This window comes from Eptatretus burgeri, chromosome 9 (assembly GCF_056783735.1).
Source record: "Eptatretus burgeri isolate ZD-2024b chromosome 9, Ebu_testis_v1, whole genome shotgun sequence".
NCBI classification, from domain to species: Eukaryota; Metazoa; Chordata; class Myxini; order Myxiniformes; family Myxinidae; genus Eptatretus; species Eptatretus burgeri.
The window spans coordinates 69,612,758-69,632,949 of NC_140969.1; the positions used below are offsets into that span (position 1 = coordinate 69,612,758).

General features: G+C 45.9%; 1 protein-coding gene across 6 annotated transcripts in view; it reads right to left on the reverse strand.

Moving 5' to 3' along the window:
• The window catches only part of LOC147020304 (receptor-type tyrosine-protein phosphatase kappa-like), a 374,226-nt gene that overhangs the window by 250,115 nt on the left and 103,919 nt on the right, over window positions 1-20,192 (reverse strand). For all 6 annotated transcript variants that reach the window (XM_085895598.1, XM_085895596.1, XM_085895595.1 and 3 more), the window contains exons 8-12: window positions 7,540-7,839; window positions 2,292-2,627; window positions 1,963-2,072; window positions 1,430-1,631; window positions 1,093-1,195 (exon numbers count right to left, since the gene is read on the reverse strand). In XM_085895598.1, coding sequence (XP_085751724.1) covers window positions 1,093-1,195; window positions 1,430-1,631; window positions 1,963-2,072; window positions 2,292-2,627; window positions 7,540-7,839 — 1,051 coding nt within the window. The remainder of the gene's footprint in view (window positions 1-1,092; window positions 1,196-1,429; window positions 1,632-1,962; window positions 2,073-2,291; window positions 2,628-7,539; window positions 7,840-20,192) is intronic.

Here is a 20,192-nt window from a genome sequence, read left to right on the forward strand (position 1 = left end):
AAAAGTACTTTGACAGTAAACGCTTAAAAATTACATTGAAGAAGAAATAGATTCAGACAGATTGAGATCGATTCAATGTGAATAGATAGCCCTAAACAGCATTTAGGATGTTGAAATGAAACGAGTGGCATGCCATTTCGGAAGAGACAAGGCTCATGGTAAGTTGGCACGGTTTAAAATATCCACAACCATTCTTTAGATGCTCTCACGCAACTTTCGACACAGATCAGTTGAGGGTGCGGATTGCAGTTGGGTGAAAGCCGTCGTGCAAGCGATTACGGTTGGTCTTGATGGAACGATAACGTTTACCCGAACGGAGAAGTTCAAAAAAGTCGTGCGCTGGCTGGAACTCATCTTGGATGATAGCTTTCGCTCTTTTCGCTACTCGACCGGAGCACAGGCTCTCGATGGAAAGGCAGATCACACCCAATAATTTTACCAGCAGTTTTTACTATCCTGTTGAGTTGGCATCGGTCGTCCTGCATCGAGCTGCCATACCAAACAGGGAAAGACAGTGCCAGGACACTCTCTGTCACTGCACGCTAGAACTAGATCAACACAGGAGGGCCGACACCTAAACTTTTCAACCTTCCAAGAAAGAACAACCGGTGCGGAGCCTTTCACACACAGTGATTGGTGATTATCTCCCACTTAAGGTCATTAGAAATATACATCCCTAGAAAATATAAAAGAAGTAACAATCTCAACTACAGCATTGTGAATAACGAAGTGTTGAATGGAAGTTTTGTTTTTCCAAAGTCAACACTCCAGGTGCTCAAATCAAGCAGAGCAAAATGCTCAATATCAATTCTGTGATCACTACCACTGGTAAAGAATTATCCATTTTCAATCTTTATTGCGATTAATGATTGTTAATATTACCCAAACTTTCTTGGCAGCAATTGCCTGTTATAATACAAACACGTTGCATTACATTTGAAGGAGAGCATTAAGACCCAACTCTGATGGGTTTTCAAGGACATAATGACATCTAGGCAGAAGGATTTAATTACAAGGCTGATGGTACATTGTCATTCAATCACGTGTAATTAACTTGACTGCTCAGTGCTTGTGAAAAATCAGTGCCCGTACCTGATGGGTGCACCCTTGGAGGCCGCTGGCTCCAGCAACACCGTAATCGTGGTCTCGGTCTCATTTATTGGGTCCTCTGTTCCGTATCGTGGAAGGAATGGTGCTGCAAATGAACGGGACAAACCCCTCAAAGGTTTCAGACATCGGGCAAAAACCTTATCAGTGCCCTTCCGAGGTTCAACTGTCCATGACAGGGTCGATATAACTTGTCAATATCACTTTTGGTTGAAAGGTTTTGCAAATCTGTTAAATTTGAGCTGAGTTTAGGAGGAAATAAGCATCACCAGGAAGCAATTTTAAATGAGGTGTGCCAGATGCGACATCCACGTATCCTTACCAGAGATGTTTGTGCTGAGTCGGACGGTAACCGGAGGCCCGTAGCCTTTTATGGTGCTGGCACGCAGCGTGAAGCCATAGCCCGTTCCTGGGTATAGACCGCTGAACAAGTGTGAGGTTTCATTGCCAAGCTTGTAAATCTTTTTACTTGGGCTGGCCATGACAAAGCTTGGCTCAAAAGAGCTGATAGCATGGTAAGTAATCTGTCAAAGGAAAATGTATGTATTTCGTGAGGCTTGACTTTGTCAATGTTCCTTAACACAAAGCCGCACCTAAAGGAAAATCCTGAACTCTCCAGCATGCTGCATTATAGTGTTGCTGGAGGCACTCAATTCATACACCAGAAGCTTGAAATTAAGAACTTTGGTCGAGCTGTTAGGGTTAGGGTTAGGGTTGAATACATAGGTCATGGCTTTGAACATGCTAGATTTCCAAACCAACTAAACATATTGTAAAGGCAATGGTGTTAGGTGCTCTATAAATATGAGAGAATTAAAATGATGAAGGAAAGGATGGTGAAAGCAACAGCCTGACCTCATACAAGCTGATGATGCCATTGGTTTCCAAGGGACCACTCCATTGCAAGAAGATCCTCTCCTCGAACGTGTCTCCGTGAATAGACGCGACCGGAATGGAACCCGGCACTGCACGCGGACCCACAAATGGCAATAGTTTTGGACGGGAAAATGCAAACAATTTGTTGTGCTCATCGCGTGCAGTGCAGACCTTCTTTTTGCACTATAAAACCTCCCCGAGCCATTTTTCAGGAACGATATTGATCGAGAGTTGTCACATGTAGAAGCAGCAATATTCTACTGAACAAACATTGGTTATCCCTCAATGTCAACAGAAATAAAACACACCGTCCTCATCCGTCTGCACTATTATCTCATCCGTCTCCCTCTGGCCCTCTGAATTGCTCAGCGCGAGCCGTAAGCTGATGTTGCTGTACGGAGGAAGGCCGTGGAGCGTGTGCTGTGCCGGAGAGCCGATCGGTGCCGTCACCGCGTCCTCCCCCGACACCCACAATTCCTCACGCACGGTCTCTGCACTTTGAGCGAAGTGGTTGTAGCGGAAGCGAATGGCCACGCTGAAGTTGTGGCACCGAGTCACGTTGTAGCCAACACGCTCCCAAACCAGGGACACCTGGCGAGCCCACACGCCGCTCACCTCGAGTCCTCTTGGAGGTCGTGTCGGTTCTGTAATTGGGAATGAGGCCGTAGAGAGGAAAATATCACCATGACAACCATGACAGAAAATGATACTGATAAAGATGAATGAGAATTCAGAGATGACGAGAAGGGCACTCGGGAGAGCACATACCTCCGCCAGGCTGAATAGTTTACATTTTGGATGCCACTGATAGGTCGGATCTGAATCCGGACATTAACCAAAATCAATCGGCTTGTTCTTGTCACCGAACCAACTCGTCCACAACTTTTTGAGATATCATGCGATCCATAGTTTTTGGCTCCATCTCTCAATGGTAAAGAATCACCTAAATATCTCAAATCCGGATCTTCACCAAAATCGAATCAATTAGTCCTTGTCACACCCCCAACCTGTCCACCAAGTTTCATCCGAATCCGTCTGCAACTTTTTGAGATATCATGCAATAACGTTTTTAACCCCATCTCTCAATGGTGGAGAATCATTAAAAAACTAAATAATTCTCATATCTGGATCTGGATTCGGATCTTCATCAAAATTGTATCGATTCATCTTTTTCACATATCCAACCTGTCCAAGTTTCACATATCCATTGTTTTTGGCACAATCTCTCAATGGTGAAGAATCACTTTAAAAAATTTAAGATCCGGATCCTGATTCGGATCTTCACCAAAATTTAGCGTTGATGTCCTTTGCTGGTCACCTACAAATGCAAAAAAAATTCAGAACGATTGCTTGTAAAATGTGGCCAAAAATCGTGTGACAAACAGACAAACAGATAGACAGACAGAGAGAGATGAAAACATAAACTCCTTCACTTTTGATGGCGGAGGTAAACAGTTTCTTGAGGGCTGTCGTCATTTCCTGTTTCAGTCGGGACAGTGAGCACAATACAAGTCGATAACAGATGCTTTCTTATTAATAGTAACTCAATATCCAACAAGTAGTAGAGGTACATTCAAAGTACGCCACCCTTATGCCAAATAAATAAATAAATTCTCCAGCGTGCGACATTGCCGGGGCACCTTTGCTGCCGTGCAGCACGTGAAGAAGGAATTGGGTGGGAGCTGTGTACTTCTGAGGTGAATGCATACAAATGATACTTAGTTTATGTGCACAAATGATACTCACCTTGCAGCATACGGAGATGGATTTGGAGTGAGCGGTGTGCAATAATTGATTGATTCAGTGATTAATTGCATAATTAAAATAAATAATAGTCGTAAAATAATTGATTTCTCAACCAATTGGCTAATGGAATATCTAAACCACCCCTGCTTCATCCGCATCTATAACTTTGAAGATTAAGCAATTAATCACAAAATGAATAACTAATCAATTAATTGATTAATCAATAAATCAAAAATACCCTTTTATAGCCAAATCAGTTGTTCACCGTCGTGTCCAAATATCAGCTTCCTCGCTCAAAGAGTGCCCGATATATTGCCCGGATGACAAAAGAAATAAATAAGGAATTAATAAATCGATAACAATTAAATAATTAATCAATTAATTGATTAATCAAAAAATGAAAAATAACGTTTTTGCCAAAGCATATCTTCACTCTTGTCCCCATATTTCAGCTTTCTAGCTCAACGGATGGCTGAGATATCGCCCAGACGAACAAACAAGAAAACAAACGGAGTGAAAATTGAGTACTTCATTCCTTCGGCGCCCGGCGATGACATCATGCATCACAAAGATATGGAATATCGTGCTGTAATATTGTTCTTTTCCCTATCTCTCAATTGTGAAGAACCATTTTTAAAATTCTCGTATACGGAAGGAGTGGTGTGCAATATAAATACAGTGCAACTAGCATTACCGATATTTCCACAATGATCGATCGACATTTCCATGCAAGGTGATCTTTCACTGCTGGTGCCAATCATACACCTTTAGTGGTGTCATTGTCAATGTTTTCCAGCAAATGTAAAATGCTTCAAAACTTGGAATGCAAAACGTGATGTTGGATTACAAAGTTTCATGATTCCTAAATGTACGTTTTGATGAGTTATTCATACACTTCGAATACCTCATTCGTCCGTGCCTCTTTGGAGGAAAATCGGCCTCAAAAGGCCACTCAGATGCAAGGTCTTTGAGAGTTGGTGCATTAAAATTAATATTCATTGGAATTTCATGAAATTACATATTGTGTAATCAGGAAGGGAAATCGAAAAACGAGGAGCACCGGCACACATTGGCCTTCTCTTTCAAGGCACACGGTGGAATATTTATTGCCTCCAAAGTAGGAGTGCACAGTTGCTCGGCACACTGCAAAGGGTAGTTAGCGCAAGCACATAGCACACAACACGATAAGCACGGAAAACGTGCCAACGTGCCTGGACAACAATCAGTGATCCTACAAGATACATGAGGAGGCAAGTCACTCTCTCTGGTACCTGTTTATTCTTTGAAAACATGGAATATGAAGGAATTGATTTACCTGTAATTATTCTTACCTGTATGGAAGGATATTGAAAGGGGTGTCAAAAAGACAATGAGGATGTATTTCTACATTCTTTAAAACCTTCTTCACTCTACTTATGTATTTCTTTTGTTCAGTGTATCGGTCTGATGGAGCAATGTGTACATTTGATTACATGTACAACAGGAACATGAATAGACTGAATGAATCGACAAAGTATTTGGGATTCAAACCTCGAATCTCAACAGCATGAGTTAAGTGGTTAAGTTAAGTGGAATCACTATTATTCCTTTATTTTTGTCATAAAGGACACAAACAACAGACACAAAGAACTAATTTAATGTGTTAAATAAGGCGATGTAAAAGAGGGTGCATCATCAGCGTAAACTTCTAAATAAATGTTTTTTGTTTTTTTTTATACAGCCTTTAAAACTTCTATTTTCACCTCTGCCACTGAAGGTGGATGGAGGTTATGTTTTCACCACTGTCTGTCTGTCTGTGAGCAGGATATCTCAAAAGGTTGTGCACAGATTCGGATGAAGTATGGTGGCGAGGTTGTGTGCGTGACAAGGATGAATTGGTTAGATTTTGGGGAAGATCGGGATTCGGATTTGCATACGAGAATTTCAAAAGTGGTTCTTCACAATTGAGAGACAGGGCAAAGTAACAATATTATATTATGATATCACTTTTTATTCCATCTGGTGTCATTTCTCACCACTAACAAACCACTGCATCTTTGAACATTTGGCATCACTTTTTGCCACGCGTGGAAAAATGTTGATGCAAGCTCCGTCAGAAGGCCACAGGAACACAATTCAAGCAATAACAAAAATGTAATCTGCCTTCATCAAACCACAGCTTTTGCTTGCAATATGATGCCAAGGTTATTTGTCAATGAATATTCAATTATCAAATGCAGACATAATTTGGCTTCCACTTTAGGAAAACTTCATTTCGATGTTCAAATGAAAATTTAAGTATTCAATAACAGCAAACCTTGAGTGTAAAGCTCAAAAGTATGGAGGAAATTTAATATAGAGAAGGAAAGTGTCAACATGTGCACTTGGTAACTCTAATTGCCAGTGAATCGAAGGCCTTGTGGAGATTTGGGTGTGGGATGACTGCCCGGTGTGGAGGTGAAAGTACAAACAAACAGAGTCTGCGCACTGAAAATAACCTGTCATTAAATTTGCAGGAGGAAAGAGGTGAGGGGGAGAGAGTGGGGGGGGGGGTTGGAGAATGACCCCCAAAGCCAGCAGCACCACCCATGGCTATGTCAGAAAATACTTACACCAAAAGAGCAGCAGGGAAAATTGCACAAGCTCAGATTAAATCATTCGCTGCAAAAGCAATGGGGCCACTCGGACGTTTTGCCCACAATGATCTGCAGGATCTGGTGCTTGCATTGTGTCACACAGAGTTTCACGCCTTTACCCGAGTGGCTTTTCAAAAACCACTACCGACACACCAGGCAGCACGGTATGACGAGTCACAACCGTGTGTCTGAAACCCGGCACACTCTCCCATGAGGTATAGGTGCAGCCATGCTCTCAGCGTGACGATGACATTTCACCTACTTCATGATCCCAAGTGATCCTCAGCAACAGGTGATGTGCTTCGCTTAGCGTAAGGAAAGATGGCGCATGTAAGGCAATTTGAATAACGTGTGGAAACCCTTGGGATTGAGAACATAGAGAAACATCCAATTGTCAGTTCACTGTACAAATCATTGCAAATGCAGGAGGCAAGGCCTCCTTTTCGTTTGGTAAAACACAAAGGTCAAGGCTCATGAAACAGCTGGGCGAACTCCTTACTTTTACCATGAGGTCATCTTCCTGAGAAAATGACTGCGGCAAGCTGAGCCGAAATTGCATTTGCAGCGCTCACCCCATGGCATCAAGATCCCACATTCACATCCCATTAGGTATATAAATGCGTCCAGTGTAAAAGATTTGTACAAACCTGACACCAGATGGAATAAAAATTTGAAAGAACGGAGAAGAACAACAATGTCACGATAATGATTCCCTTGTCGTGAAGTTTACTTCATTTCTCTCTAATAAGGATATCTTTTTGTAGATATTATATACAACAAATGCTCGATTTTCGAAATGAATTGGCGTCCTGCATCGCTGACCTTTCGTGTGAACATTGCTTTGTTTCCTTTACACACCGAGCAGCACAAGCGAAACTAATAGCGCACGTGTTTCAAGGTGGTTTGCTCGTCTTTATCTTGTCTGGCATCGTCTGGTCCCCTAATTATTGACAAGCAAAGGCAATCTATGATAATTGTTTTTAAAACCAGCCTTTTCAGCAAAGTTTTAGGGCTCGTGTTTGAAATGCTCTACATGTATGAGTAAAATGTTTAGAAACAGTGGTAAAGCCATGCAAGCCCCTCAAAGGAACACCCACAGCTTGTAACTGAATGTACCTGGCTAGATATAAGTGGTTAGATTTGATAAATGCTTATCATTCGATAGAAATAAACACTATAAAAAACATCAGCTCACCTGCACATTTTGTACGGGCAAGCAGCGCGGGTCCAGGGCGACCTGTTCCGCCCTCTCCAGGCCTCGTGAGTAGAACACGGACCTCATATTCGGTGTCGGGCTCCAAGTGCCAAAGCTTATAGGCCGCAGAACCGACCGCATGCGTTTCGGCCCAGCCACCCAGGGAACGGGGCATCCGATATTCGACCTGCCGCATCACCACCGGGCCGTCGCCTGCTATAGAGTTTGCATTGAGTTGGATGAGCAGGTAAGTAGCTCCAGCTGCCATGAGCTGTGGAGGTGCCACTGGTGTTGGGGGTTCTGAAAAGCAGATCAAAATATTCATGAGCTCAAATGATTGCCAGAAGAATTAATCCAGGATAGCCAGAATTATTAATTGCTTACACCCATAATCGTGGCGTGTAAAATGGTCGTTGTACTGTCCTGCAAAACGATGAAAGTACCTTTGTCGTCTTAAAGTATTAAAATGTGCAACGAGGGTCTTATTGCTTTTGAGGCCTAGCTGATTGATATTTCAGGCCTTTGGTGATTTTGAAAGGTTACGACAATTAGGTTTAAATTTGGCATAAAGACCGAGCCATGTTTGATTGGGGTTGGACATCTCATTAAAGGATAGCTTCGATTGAGACCTAATTTTTAATTAAGGGATAATTTGTTTAAAAAGGCCTACCTACTCTTGAGACATATTTTTTCATTAAGTCATAGCTGCGATTGATGTTGATGTTTTCATTAAGGTTAAACTGCTACTTGGGGCCTAATTTGTCATTTAAGCCAAATTTGTCAATCAGGCCAAGCTGATACTGGAGCCAAACTTGTCATGAAGGCCAAGTTGATTTTAGGTCTTGGTGCAATATAATGCAACTTCTGAATGATAAACTCTGCACATTTTTTTTCCTTACAATGTCGAGGCTCATATGGGAGTGAGCACACTGCACAGCAAGGAGGGTATGAGACAAGAAGGGAGTGGGAAGGACAAAACAGTGGGGAACAGAGACATTAGGAGATCTGCGGCAGGGAGAGGGAAGGGGTGGGGAACATGGGGTATACAAGATGGACATTACAGGAACTTTCAGGAAGGAAAGCAGGGAATTTGAAGGAGGTGGGCTTGAGTGGATTATCGGGGGTAGAAAAGATCGAGGAATTGGATGGGGGTTGACAAGAGGTGGTGGTGAACAGCTGTTTTGAGAAAAGTAGATGGGGGGGGGGGGTCTCCAGATGGTCCTTTCGGAGAGACATATAGTGAGAGTGTGAGATTTGTCAGGATTGAAAGACATAGTCCACGTGTTGGATGTGATTTTATCCAGATCTACAGAGAGCGAATAAGCTGCTGCATGCCAATCTGAGGGATGGCAGATGGTACAGCAGAGGGTGGAGTTATCAGCAAAGAGATAAAGATTTTCCAGAGGGACGGAGAGATCATTGATGAAAACCAGAAAAGAACAGAGCCCAGAACGCTACCTTGAGGAACTCCAGCCTGGATAAGAAGAGGGGGTGAGAGATCTCCATTTAGGGCCACACGGTGACTGCGACAGGAGAGGAAGTCTGTGAGCCATGAGTGGAGATGGCCTTGGATACCATAGGAAGAGAGGTTGGTGAGCATGTCAGGGTGCCAGACTGTGTCAAAAGCATGCGATATGTCTGGGGATATGGCACTGATTTCCTGTCTGGCATTGAGTATCTCCATCCATTGTTGGGAGAGCTGAAGCAGCATATCCAGAGTAGAGTTACCTGGTCTGAAACCAAATTGATGATCGGAAATCAAGCCACTGGAGAAGAGGAAGGATTTAATGTCTGAAGCGATGATGGATTCCATAACCTTGCTGATGATTGGGAGAAGGCTGATTTGTCTGTAGTTGCAGGGATCTGCTTTTGCACCTTTTTTGTGCAGGGTAGTAATGTTTGCTGATTTCCAAACAGATGGCAGATGACCTTGAGCAAATGGGAGGGTGAGTAGAACAGAGAGAGAGGGTGAGCAAGAGCAGAGGAGCAGGTTTTTATGACACATGGGCTGATGCCGTCTGGACCGGTTGCAGAATCTGAGTCGAGGTTTGACAGCAAGCTCTCCACTTTGTCAGAGGAAAAGGACACAGAGTCCAGGGACAGTTGAGTGCGACTGGGTAAGGTGAGTACAGAAAGTGATGGGTTTCAGACACAATATTTAGAAGCAAACACCGAGTTTAGGCATTCAGCCTTTTCACGTGCGGTATCAGCAGTGCGGCCATTTGATGTAAGGGAGGGGATGGAGGGGGAACATACACCAGATACAGATTTGATTAGACACCACCAGGATTTGAAGGAGGGAGAGAGGTTTGAGAGTTCAGACTTAAGACTAGAAAGATGTTGTTTTCTGGCTCTCCTGAGGGTAGATACACACTTGCTCCCAGCTTTATGGAAGGAAATGAGATTGCCCTCAGTTGGGTTTGCTTTCCATCAGGCAAAGGCAAGTTGTTTCAGGACAACTGCCTCACCACAAGCTTCAATGAACCAAGGGCGGGAGGAAGGGTAGGACAACTGATGATGAGAGGGGATAAATCTGTGCATGAGGGAGAGCAAGTTTCTTTGAAAGAATTCCCAGGACGAGTTGATGTTGGAGAAAGTAGTGATGGGAGACCAGTCTAGAAGTTAAATGGCTGCTCGGAGACCCTGCCAGTCGGCCTGAGTGAAATGCCAGACTCGACGGCGGTGAGGTGGTTCTCTGATAACAGCCAGAGAGATGTCCACTTTGCAAAGGACGTGGTCAGAAGAACCGATTGGAGCGAAGGAAGAACAGCAGATATTTTCAGGGAAATTCGTCAAATCAGATCCAGAAGAGATGGAGTACCATTGGTTGAGATCTGGGTCGGGAAGTTGACCAATTGAGTCAGTTCCAATGAGTCGCAGAAGTCTTTTTTCTGAAATGCCATGACAGGGGAAATAGGTACCCACACCTCACTAATTTTCTCGTCATCAAAGTGTGATTGAAACAATCATCCAGACCACCTCACCAGTTTGCCCTCCAGCAACCCCTACTTAAGGTCTTGTGAAAATTCCCAATAGTTTCATGTCATTGCCTCTTCCATTCCATCTGTTGGAGAATATATATGCCTCCACCCCATGCAGAACAGGAATTTTATAGCCCAAGTCACATCATAAATATGCTTTTGGGTTACTGTATTGTCACTTGACTCTGTAAGATAGCTCAGTTTGTTGGGCTCTAGTCATCGATCAATGTTCTTCCTTTGATCCCCGATGAGGTCAGGTTTCAAAAGACTGTTGTTTTGATGCAGTTAGGGAATTGGGGAGGGGGCAGAAGATCTCAGAGGCTGCTGTTCTTCAGAACATGTAAAGCAGGCTGTTCCATCTGAAATTTAATTGTAAAAACGAAAGATCCAATGGTATATTTTAAAGTCAGTCGGCCATTCTGTGTCAGTTCCAGTGCTCGGTATGAGCTGTATAATACGCACTGTCTGAAATAGGTTGGAGACTGGGGTTGTAGACAGAGCACAGACATGAAGAGCCAAGTGGCCTCCTCCTAAAGGAGCTAGAGAGATTTGTGTAGGAATGAAGAATTCCTCAGGGTTTGTATTTCCAAAGGGTCCATACTACTCTGTTGTCCCTTAAGCTTTCTTACAATTACATACTGTATATAGACACCCAGGCTTCAGTTGATTTCTCTGCAAGCTGTGGTTTAAGTGCTAACTTCAGTGGCATAACAAGAGTCCAACCTTTAAAAATACAAGATAGTTTTGATATAACACAATCACCAGGTAGCTACCAAAGTCATTCTTTCATCCTCTCTCCCAGAGGAAGATGGAGTGCCCCAAAGTAGTACATTGGGCCCAATTTTGCTGGAAAATATCAGAAGCTGGTCTGACGGATGGAACATCTCATTCAATCCAGGTGATTCCAACATTCTCACCTTGTCTCACTGATAGGATCCTCTTGTGAACCCAGCTAACTATCTTGATCAGCCACTGGAAATAGTTCAGTCCCTCAAGCCTCTCGGCTTCCACATCAGCCATGACCTCTCCTGGCCAGACTATATATCAACACTATCCTCAAATACCATTGGCAGACTGAGTCTTTCCAATTTCCACTGCCTTGGGAAAGCAAAAGCTCCAACAACCTCCAAAACTATTGCTTATAGCTAAATGGAGCACAGGTTTCTTCTGTGAGCAGGTGTCCCTACGTCAAATCTGCAACTCCTGAACGGTAGGGAGTCAAAACCTTTCAACATTGATGGCACCTTCAACAAAGAAACAGATACACAAGGCATGTTGCTCTTTGATCGCAGACGGGTCGATGGCCTCTCTGATTTCTACCGCCTCTCCTCCAGTATAGCTCCCCCACTTTAAAGAGGATGGATTTGGATGAAAAGTAAAAATTAAGAAAAAAAAATCAAACTGTTAAAAGACGAGATTTTAGGAGAGATTTGAAAAGCATAACTGATGATGATGAGGAGGGCGAGTTTTTAAAGGTAGAGGGTCACACAGTTGAGTACATCTGAAGATTACTCAATCGCGAAACAGTCTTCATCCTCACTTGAACAACTACCAAGAAATTGCTGTTTTGAGAAGGTAAGGTGTTCTTGCAAGGAGAGAAAGTGTAATTAAATCAAAAATGTCGGTTGGCCAACTGTTCCCCTCCACTCCTTTGTTCCTTCTTTTCACCTAACATTGAATCAGTACAATTCCCATGTCCTCAAAAAGGTTTCAAGACAGAAATAGACTGCGTATCATGTCTTCCATCCTCACCCATGATGCCCCTGTGAACTGTTCCCAGATCCACCTGTGTTACCTGGATGTTAGAATCTTTTTTCTTTCTTTTTTTCTCCATCGCTCATTGCAGTATGGTGATGGCAATGACTATACATGGTTAACCTAGTGCTTCGCAGGCAGTGTATTACATCGAGTATGCCACATCAAGTGGGGTGTCCTGCCTGGTAGCATTTGCTGTTGGATATTAAAATCCATGGTGACCTTGGCCTAATTCCTGCCCAAACTTAACAAAACAGCAACCAGTGATGAAGTGGTTCACTCACTTGTTGTGAGTGTCCCATCGCTCGAGCAAGAGTATGGGCATACCTTTACCTTGACTTCAACAATTTTTCCATTTGTCCATCCACCCACTTGAGTATGGTTGTACCCCCTCCACCTACTGTATGTTACCATTGTATCATGTGTCATCTTGCCCTTCCATGAGCCTACATGTTGTAAATAAAAAGTTTCCTTTTGCCATATTTCAATGAGTGAGTCAAACTCATGTTGAAGGTAAATTGCATTCCACCAAACAGCAAAAGATACATATAGTGAACAAAAAAAAAATGGAACTACCAGGATACATGGGCCAAACAGCATCCAGTATATGCAAAGTATGGGGCTGCCACATATGCGTTAAATATGTAAATCTCTTTCCGGCAGTCCTCTTGTCGTGCATATGCAAGCGGACTGTGGCTCGAGTCTGGTATTAAGAGCCAGCATGGTCGCAAGAGGAGACCTCGGTGACTTTAAATGTGGTGCGATTGTTGGTGCCTGTTTGTGGGTCCAGTGGTGCAAGAAGTATAGGCAATGGACTGCCAAGAAGTCAAGCAATGTTATATGGTCTGATAAGCCATCCTTCATTGTGTTCTCACCAAATGGACGTGTTCAAGTGTGGCTACAGCCGAGGGAACTCTACAGCCTTGAGTGCCTGGTTCCAACAATAAAAAGTTCTGGTGGCTCCATGATTGTGTGGGTGCATTTTCCTGGCATAGACTGGGTCCACTCATTCCATGAGAAAGAAGGGTTGATGCAGCATGCTACATGCTACAGCATGGAGAGGTGCCCCAGAAGGAGGTTTCCAACCTCCATCAAACCGACGTGAATTGGAGGACTTCCCTGTGGAAGTGTGGGGCCACATTCCTGCAGAACAGTTCCAGACCCTTGCTGACTCCATGCCATGCTGCTGTCGATGCATGTGGTTGCCCAATATCCCAATAAGTTACATTCTGTTGGCGTTTCCATTGTTTATTTGTCCAATACCTGTATGTTTGACTTTGAGAAAACAACGAGAAAAATTGAAAAAAAGAAAAAATATTTCTTTTGAAGTGCAGGAGTATAAAAGAAAGTGAACACAAATCAAAAAGCAGTTTCCAAAATAATTCACAAATGTTTCTAATTAAAGCACAATATAGAAACGCTACAACTTCAACCTTAACGGAGAACAAATTTGGTGTTGTGTTGGTGGAAGTAACTTTCCTTAGTTTTTGTGTCAAATGCGTTCATTATGAACGAGACAAAATAATATTTTTGTGATTGGGTTAATGAGGAGAGGAAGTTAAGTTCGGAATCGAGGCCTGATGAAGGGCACAGTGAACGTTCATTGACTCAGAGGTCTCAAACAGTTCCCGCTTCATGTAAACTACAAAGCGAGGGCGTCTTGAGCAAGAATACATGAGTTGGCAATGTTCCACTCAAGTTTAATCGTTAATTGCCACAATTAATTTTCCACTCAAGTGAAACACTGAAAGAAATATCTTTCAGTAGCGCTGAGGCATTCCAGAACCGAGCAGATTGCATAAAAGGGAGTAAAGCTGAGTCAACGCAAAGGACCGATGTCAGAATACGAGGGGCATTCAAAGAATTCACAACAATCCAAGAAACACACTCATTTATACATTTCAGTGACTTAAATAGGAGTATGATTATAAATACATATGTATATATGTATATATGTGTGTGTGTGTGTGTGTGTGTGTGTGTGTGTGTGTGTGTGTGTGTGTGTGTGTGTGTGTGTGTGTGTGTGTGTGTGTGTGTGTGTGTGTGTGTGTGTGTGTGTGTGTGTGTGTGTGTGTGTGTGTGTGTGTGTGTGTGTGTGTGTGTGTGTGTGTGTATATATATATATATATATATATATATATATATATATATATATATATATATATATATATATATATATATATATATATATATATATATATATATATATATATATATATATATATATATATATTGTTACGGCTGTGGAAATTCACAGAACACAATATAGGTCCTTAGTTCAGTTATGCCGATAAGTCCGTGTTCAGTTAGATTTCCCCACCTTTGTTTAATGGGGTTTATTCGTGTCACCCGGGCTGTGATCTTTGAGTTAGCCGTTATTCTTTTACTATCGTTATTTTGGACAACAACCACCACAACCGCAACCACAACCATCTTCTCCACAACCGCATCTCAACCACCTTCTCCACAACCGCATCTCAACAACCACACCATCCCCACCACAGCGCCAAACAACAACCACAACCACCTTCTCCACAACAGCATCTCAACAACCACGCCATCCCCACCACAGCGACAACCACAACCACCTTCTCCAAAACCGCCAACATCCCCACAGATAACGGACACCACCATTGAATAACATCTCTGCCACCCAATGCGATGGTTACTGAACAAGAAAGAACGGAAACGGTAAAACAACCCGTTGCTCAGGAGGAAAACTAGACGCCACACTTCTTGGAATTTCCGCTCAGAACTGGTAAACAGAAGTGACGGTTGAGCAACGATCAAATGAGTCAAACTGATCTCTGCAGGATGTTTCCTCCCCCACGCACCGCGAAGGTAGGGGGATGCGCCGTCTTGATAAAAGGGCACGCGGAACGAGAGGTTCAGTCAGTGGAGAGTAGGAGTGTGGAGTTGTGGAGGTCTGGGAGCAGAGTCGAGCTACAGTCTGGGAGTTGCGGTCTGGGAGTGCAGTGGAATCTGCAAGCCTCTCGTTGGTCGACGGAGGCGCTGGTCGAGCCGGAGAGGAGTCGCCAGCCGGATCGCCATTGAAGGCACGGGCGGAGTCCAACGGAGTACGGGCAGGGCCACCGAGGGTCACCGAACCAGGGCTTGGCGAGGCACCACGAGGGTGGAGGTAACCTGCAACGGTCTCGTGGGACTCCTTCGGTCCGCCAAGTCCCACGTAATAAAGGCCTACGGGTCCAGTCTGACCCCAGTGTCTCTGAGGGGGTCTTTTCTTGGTTTATTTGTGTGAATGTTGTGGCGCCGTGTCCCACAAGTGGAACTGTGTAAGTGCTTGTGAATAATAATAATAATAATAATAATAATAATAATAATAATAATAATAATAATAATAGACGGTTGCAGTGCTTTGCCTTGTTCGTGTCTTGTCCCTTCTCGCCAATTTCATTGCATTACTGTACATGTCGTTTTATAAATAAATATCCTTGTGTAAATGTTAACCCGTTCGTTGTGTCCTCTTTCCCCATCAAACCGCCGTATTGCTTTCGGAATGGGAGCGGGCTCTTTAATAGCCGATAAAAGAATTGGGTCCAGCGAGGTCTCGCGATAATACACCGCTCGGTTATCCCAGAACGGAACGGACTGCTTAAGCGGTTTGTGTCCAAGCAGGCCTCGCTGAGGTTCAAGGCGGTTCAAGTCAAAATGGCGGTTCAAGGCGAACGGGAGCAGGGGGTAATGGATGTAGAAATATTAGAATCCATGGCTCACGAGGAAATCCCCGTGCAGGACATTCCCATTGAGATGCAGGTTGAATTCCCCCCACAACCGAACCCAGAACTCAAAATGGGTGCAGCAGCGGAGGCCGCGGTGTATAACACCCCCCCTCCCCTCCGTCAAATTTCCTCCCCAGCCCCCAGCGAGGCCTTGACCGACCGAGGTGATTCGGCTTCGGCGGGGTTGGCTGAGATCAGCCAAGTGGGGGGGGGGGACGTTGATGCAGATGATGCAGTCTATAAAAGAGATGAAGGATAACATGGCCACAAAAGGCATGAAAACGAATGCGCAAGAAATGAATGCGAGAATGAAAAACAACATGGAAGAGGTGAAAAACGAAATGAAAGAAATGCGGGGTGAGATGCAGCGCGTGGGGCGATGCCTGCAGGCGGGCATAATGGCGGCGCCACGTGCTGGAGCGAACGAGCTGAGGGGGATTGTGGACTGTGTCGGCCCCGCGGTGGAGGACAAATTAATATGGGAGACATGTTGGACGAGACTCGTAACAGCAGAGAGAGTGACGGTGACAGAGAGGGAAAAATTAAATGGGGTGACAGAGTCGTGTACGAGACACGTAGAGACGATCGAGATATTGAACGAGGTGACAGAAATAACAGGACGTGGGAGATGGAAGCAGTACAGGAGAGACTACACGATAAAGACGGGGTGAAAGACGAGCACACACACATGGAGGTAGTTGAGGACGATGAGGGGGAGCTCGGGGAATGTGTCGTGGCCCGGTGCAAGCAGCTGGATAGCCTCCTCCAGGAACGAGGGGAGGGAATATTCCCCCTTGAAGCGGATCTCGACCAGGTGGGTCCGGTCGTGCCGAACGAGTTAGAGGGGGTGAGTGCTGTAGACGGGTGCATACGGAGCTTGGGGGTATGAAGGCCCCGGGACCCCTTGTGGTGGCGCAAATCCCCAGTGTGAATGTTCAGGTGTGTGTGTTTGCGAGTGTGCCGAAATGCGTGCTTTCCAGCACGCATTGTGTGAGTGAAACCCCCTGTGCAAGGGAAAGGCCGTGTGCGAGTGGAACCACGTGTGCGAGTGAAAGGGCATGCGTGAGTGAACGGCCGTGTGTGAGAGGAACAGCGTGTGTGAGAGCGCTGTACGTGAGGGAGATGGCAGTTGGCATGCGCGAACATGCAATCGCATGTCTCGGTGTGAGTGTCATGTCGAGGTGTGTGAGCGTCGTGGCACGAGGAAATTTGTGCGCGAGAGTGCGATGGCGACGACGGTGCCCGACGGTGGACAAAGGCTGAGTAGCGGCCGTAGCTATTTTGAACACCGTGACGGGTTTGCACGGCAGCGCGCGTGGGGTCCGTGTTGTGTTACGCACGAGGTAGCCACGTGCGCGGCTACGCAAGTGAAACCCGGTCCGTAAACGCCGCGGTAGATTCGAGCCGACCCGGCAGACGGACAGAAGGTAGGCTGGGATAGACGAATTTGGACCGGATAGGTTCTCCACGCGAGCGTGTTTGTAAAGCTCCAATGAGCAGAGCATGCGTGTTCGCGTGGGAAACCCCTCAAAACGCGAGGCTTGCTTTTAATGCGCAGGGTGAAGTCGTGGCTGCATGGTTGGAATCTGGCAGAAGGAAAATCCCAGCCGGATGGTACCGTCTGAGAAGGGACGAGGTGTGCGAACAGCTGCCAGGACGTCATGGGAGAAAGCGCAGGTTGCGAGTTGCCGTGCTGGTGTACGCATAAAAAAAAGCAAGCCTCGCTTCGGGTGAACAGGATTCCCTGGGCAATGGGTGGAAGACCCCCTGCCCCAGGCACAAGAAGGAACTAGTTAGGGGGAAGGGTTCGTGTTAGTTAGACCGGCTTCATGGGGCAGGGATAAGTCCTCATGCGGCCCGTGGAATGGATTAGTTAGAGGGATTTTAATTGATATTTAGGATGGCAAATAGAGTTTTGGATTTGGAGACATGGACAGACTTTGGACGTGTAGTGGGGACGTAGCTTAGCTACATAGTGTTAAATGGAACGTGCTATAGTTTAAGGGATGACGAGGGAACACGAGATAGTTATGGGATTTTGTAAGCAGAATGGCAGTGATCAGCGATGTGTGAGAAGAGAATGGAAAATGTACTTGGTGAGTGAGTGAGGCCAGCAAGCCTGTGTGAATGGAGTGAATGTGGAATGCATGGTGCGGTGTGATTGGGGGGAGGAGTGATTCCCACACAAGGGACCCCGGGGTCAGTGTAAAATGAGTTAGTGGGTTAGTCAAATTGACAAAATAGAGGTTGTTTTGCTGTTGGTGGGAACGTCGGCTCGAAACCTGTTTGGAGGGGTGCAGGAGCCCTGTTGACGGGCTGGGAGCGTGGCTGCGAACGGTGAGTATCGCTTAGTGGGTACCCCGGGCACCGGGCTAGTCGGCTGTGGTAGGCCAAGGGTCCATGGGAGGCCGGGATAGTGTAGTGGGCACGGGTGGGCCCACATGATGCGGGGCCCGGGACACCATTGGCCGCATGGGCAGTGCATTGGGCACTGGCACCAAGGCAAGGGGCCTGGGGCACCAGCCTGCCAGGTGAGCGTTTCAGGGGAGTAGCCATGGAGGGCACTCCCCAGTGTTTAGGGAGCTGGTAGGCTCGGAGGCAGTTGCAGGGCCCGGGGGTGCCATCATTGGAGAATCGGCAGAGGGTAGTTCCTGCCAAGGGAGCCACGCATCTCAGCCACGAAACCGTGCGAGGGCACGAGGGAAAATTTGAGGGGATGGCCCAAAATTGTGAGGACACCAACACAGGCAATGGGAGTCTTGGTTGCTTGAACCAGCAGTTTAAGCGAGAGGCGCTTTTGGAAAGCCCCGGGGTAGTTTAAAGGTAATAATGTTAGGGTAGATTAGGAAGTGTACCCCTCCGCACCATCCATCCCTTCGCTCGTTGTGGGCCGCTGGACTCACCGTGGTGAAGTTAGATCGCTGAAATCTGAGGAGGGCATTCTGAGGCTTCATTGGGCCTCTACACAGGACACTAGCTCTCCCTCATTCCCCTCCAGGAAGGGAACGTAGGGGTTGGGAGTAGGCTAGGATGACGATAGGTTAGCCGGCCAAAGACAATAAAGGGGGTTAGGGAGACGAATTTATAGAGAAAATAAAAACAAAAAAATAAGTTTGGGCTGAACTTGTGTTATGCAAACTAAGTGAGTGGGTATGGACAGAGACAGGCAAAGGCGAAAGGTTGGGAGGGAGACAGTAGGGTATGGTCCGAGCCCGCCTTACGAGTGGCCAGCACCACCGCACTCCCTCCACACACTTGCAGGACAAGACAAGAGGCCGGCCAGTTCATCTGCCGGCTGTTTTGCTGCAAGGCTTGTGCCGGTCAGCTTCACCACCGGCCCGTTTTGCTACAACGGCCTTGTTTTGCCTTGCCATGCCTTGTCAGCCTGCCTTTGCCTTGACCCCATGCCTGCTAGCCCTTGTTCTTGCATTTGCCCCCATTCATTACCATTTGCGCCAGGAACGTCGCACGTGCTGCAGGGACTGCCCTGTAGGCAGCCGCACCAGGGGACTGCATTGGCGGCCCGTGCACCATGTATCCATCCATCCATCACCATGTGCGCTAGGATCATCGCGTGTTCTACAGGGACTGCTTTGTAGGCAGCCGCATCACGGGACTGCATTGGCGGCCCGTGCACTGTGTATCCATCCATCCATCACCATGTGCGCCAGGATCATCGCGTGTTCTGCAAGGACTGCCATGTAGGCAGCCGCATCATGGGACTACATTGGTGGCCCGTGCACCGTGTTATCCATCCATCTACACCACGGGACTGCATTGAGCAGCCCGTGCACCGTTTTGTTTGCTTGAGTCAGTACCATTCACTGTTCTGCAGGGACTGCCTTCCAGGCAGCTGCACACGGGGACTGCATTGGTGCAGCCAGTGCACCATTTTGTATTCACTGCGCTCATTTCACGGGGAAAGCCGAGGACTGCGTTTGAGCAGCCGGCCACATTCCCTGTCACCTGCATTGGATTCATGAGCCAGAGACTGCATTTGGGGAGCCTGGCTCCTGTTTCACGCAATGGCCTGTGGGATGACATTGTTGTGTGTTTTTTTTTTTCCCCACAGAGTCCATCAGTCCTGGGCCATGGTTTAGTGTAAAATTTGTAAGTTAAGGGTTAAGATTGTAAATGAGTTGCTTCCCCCTACATGTGTGTCATAGCGCCGGCAATT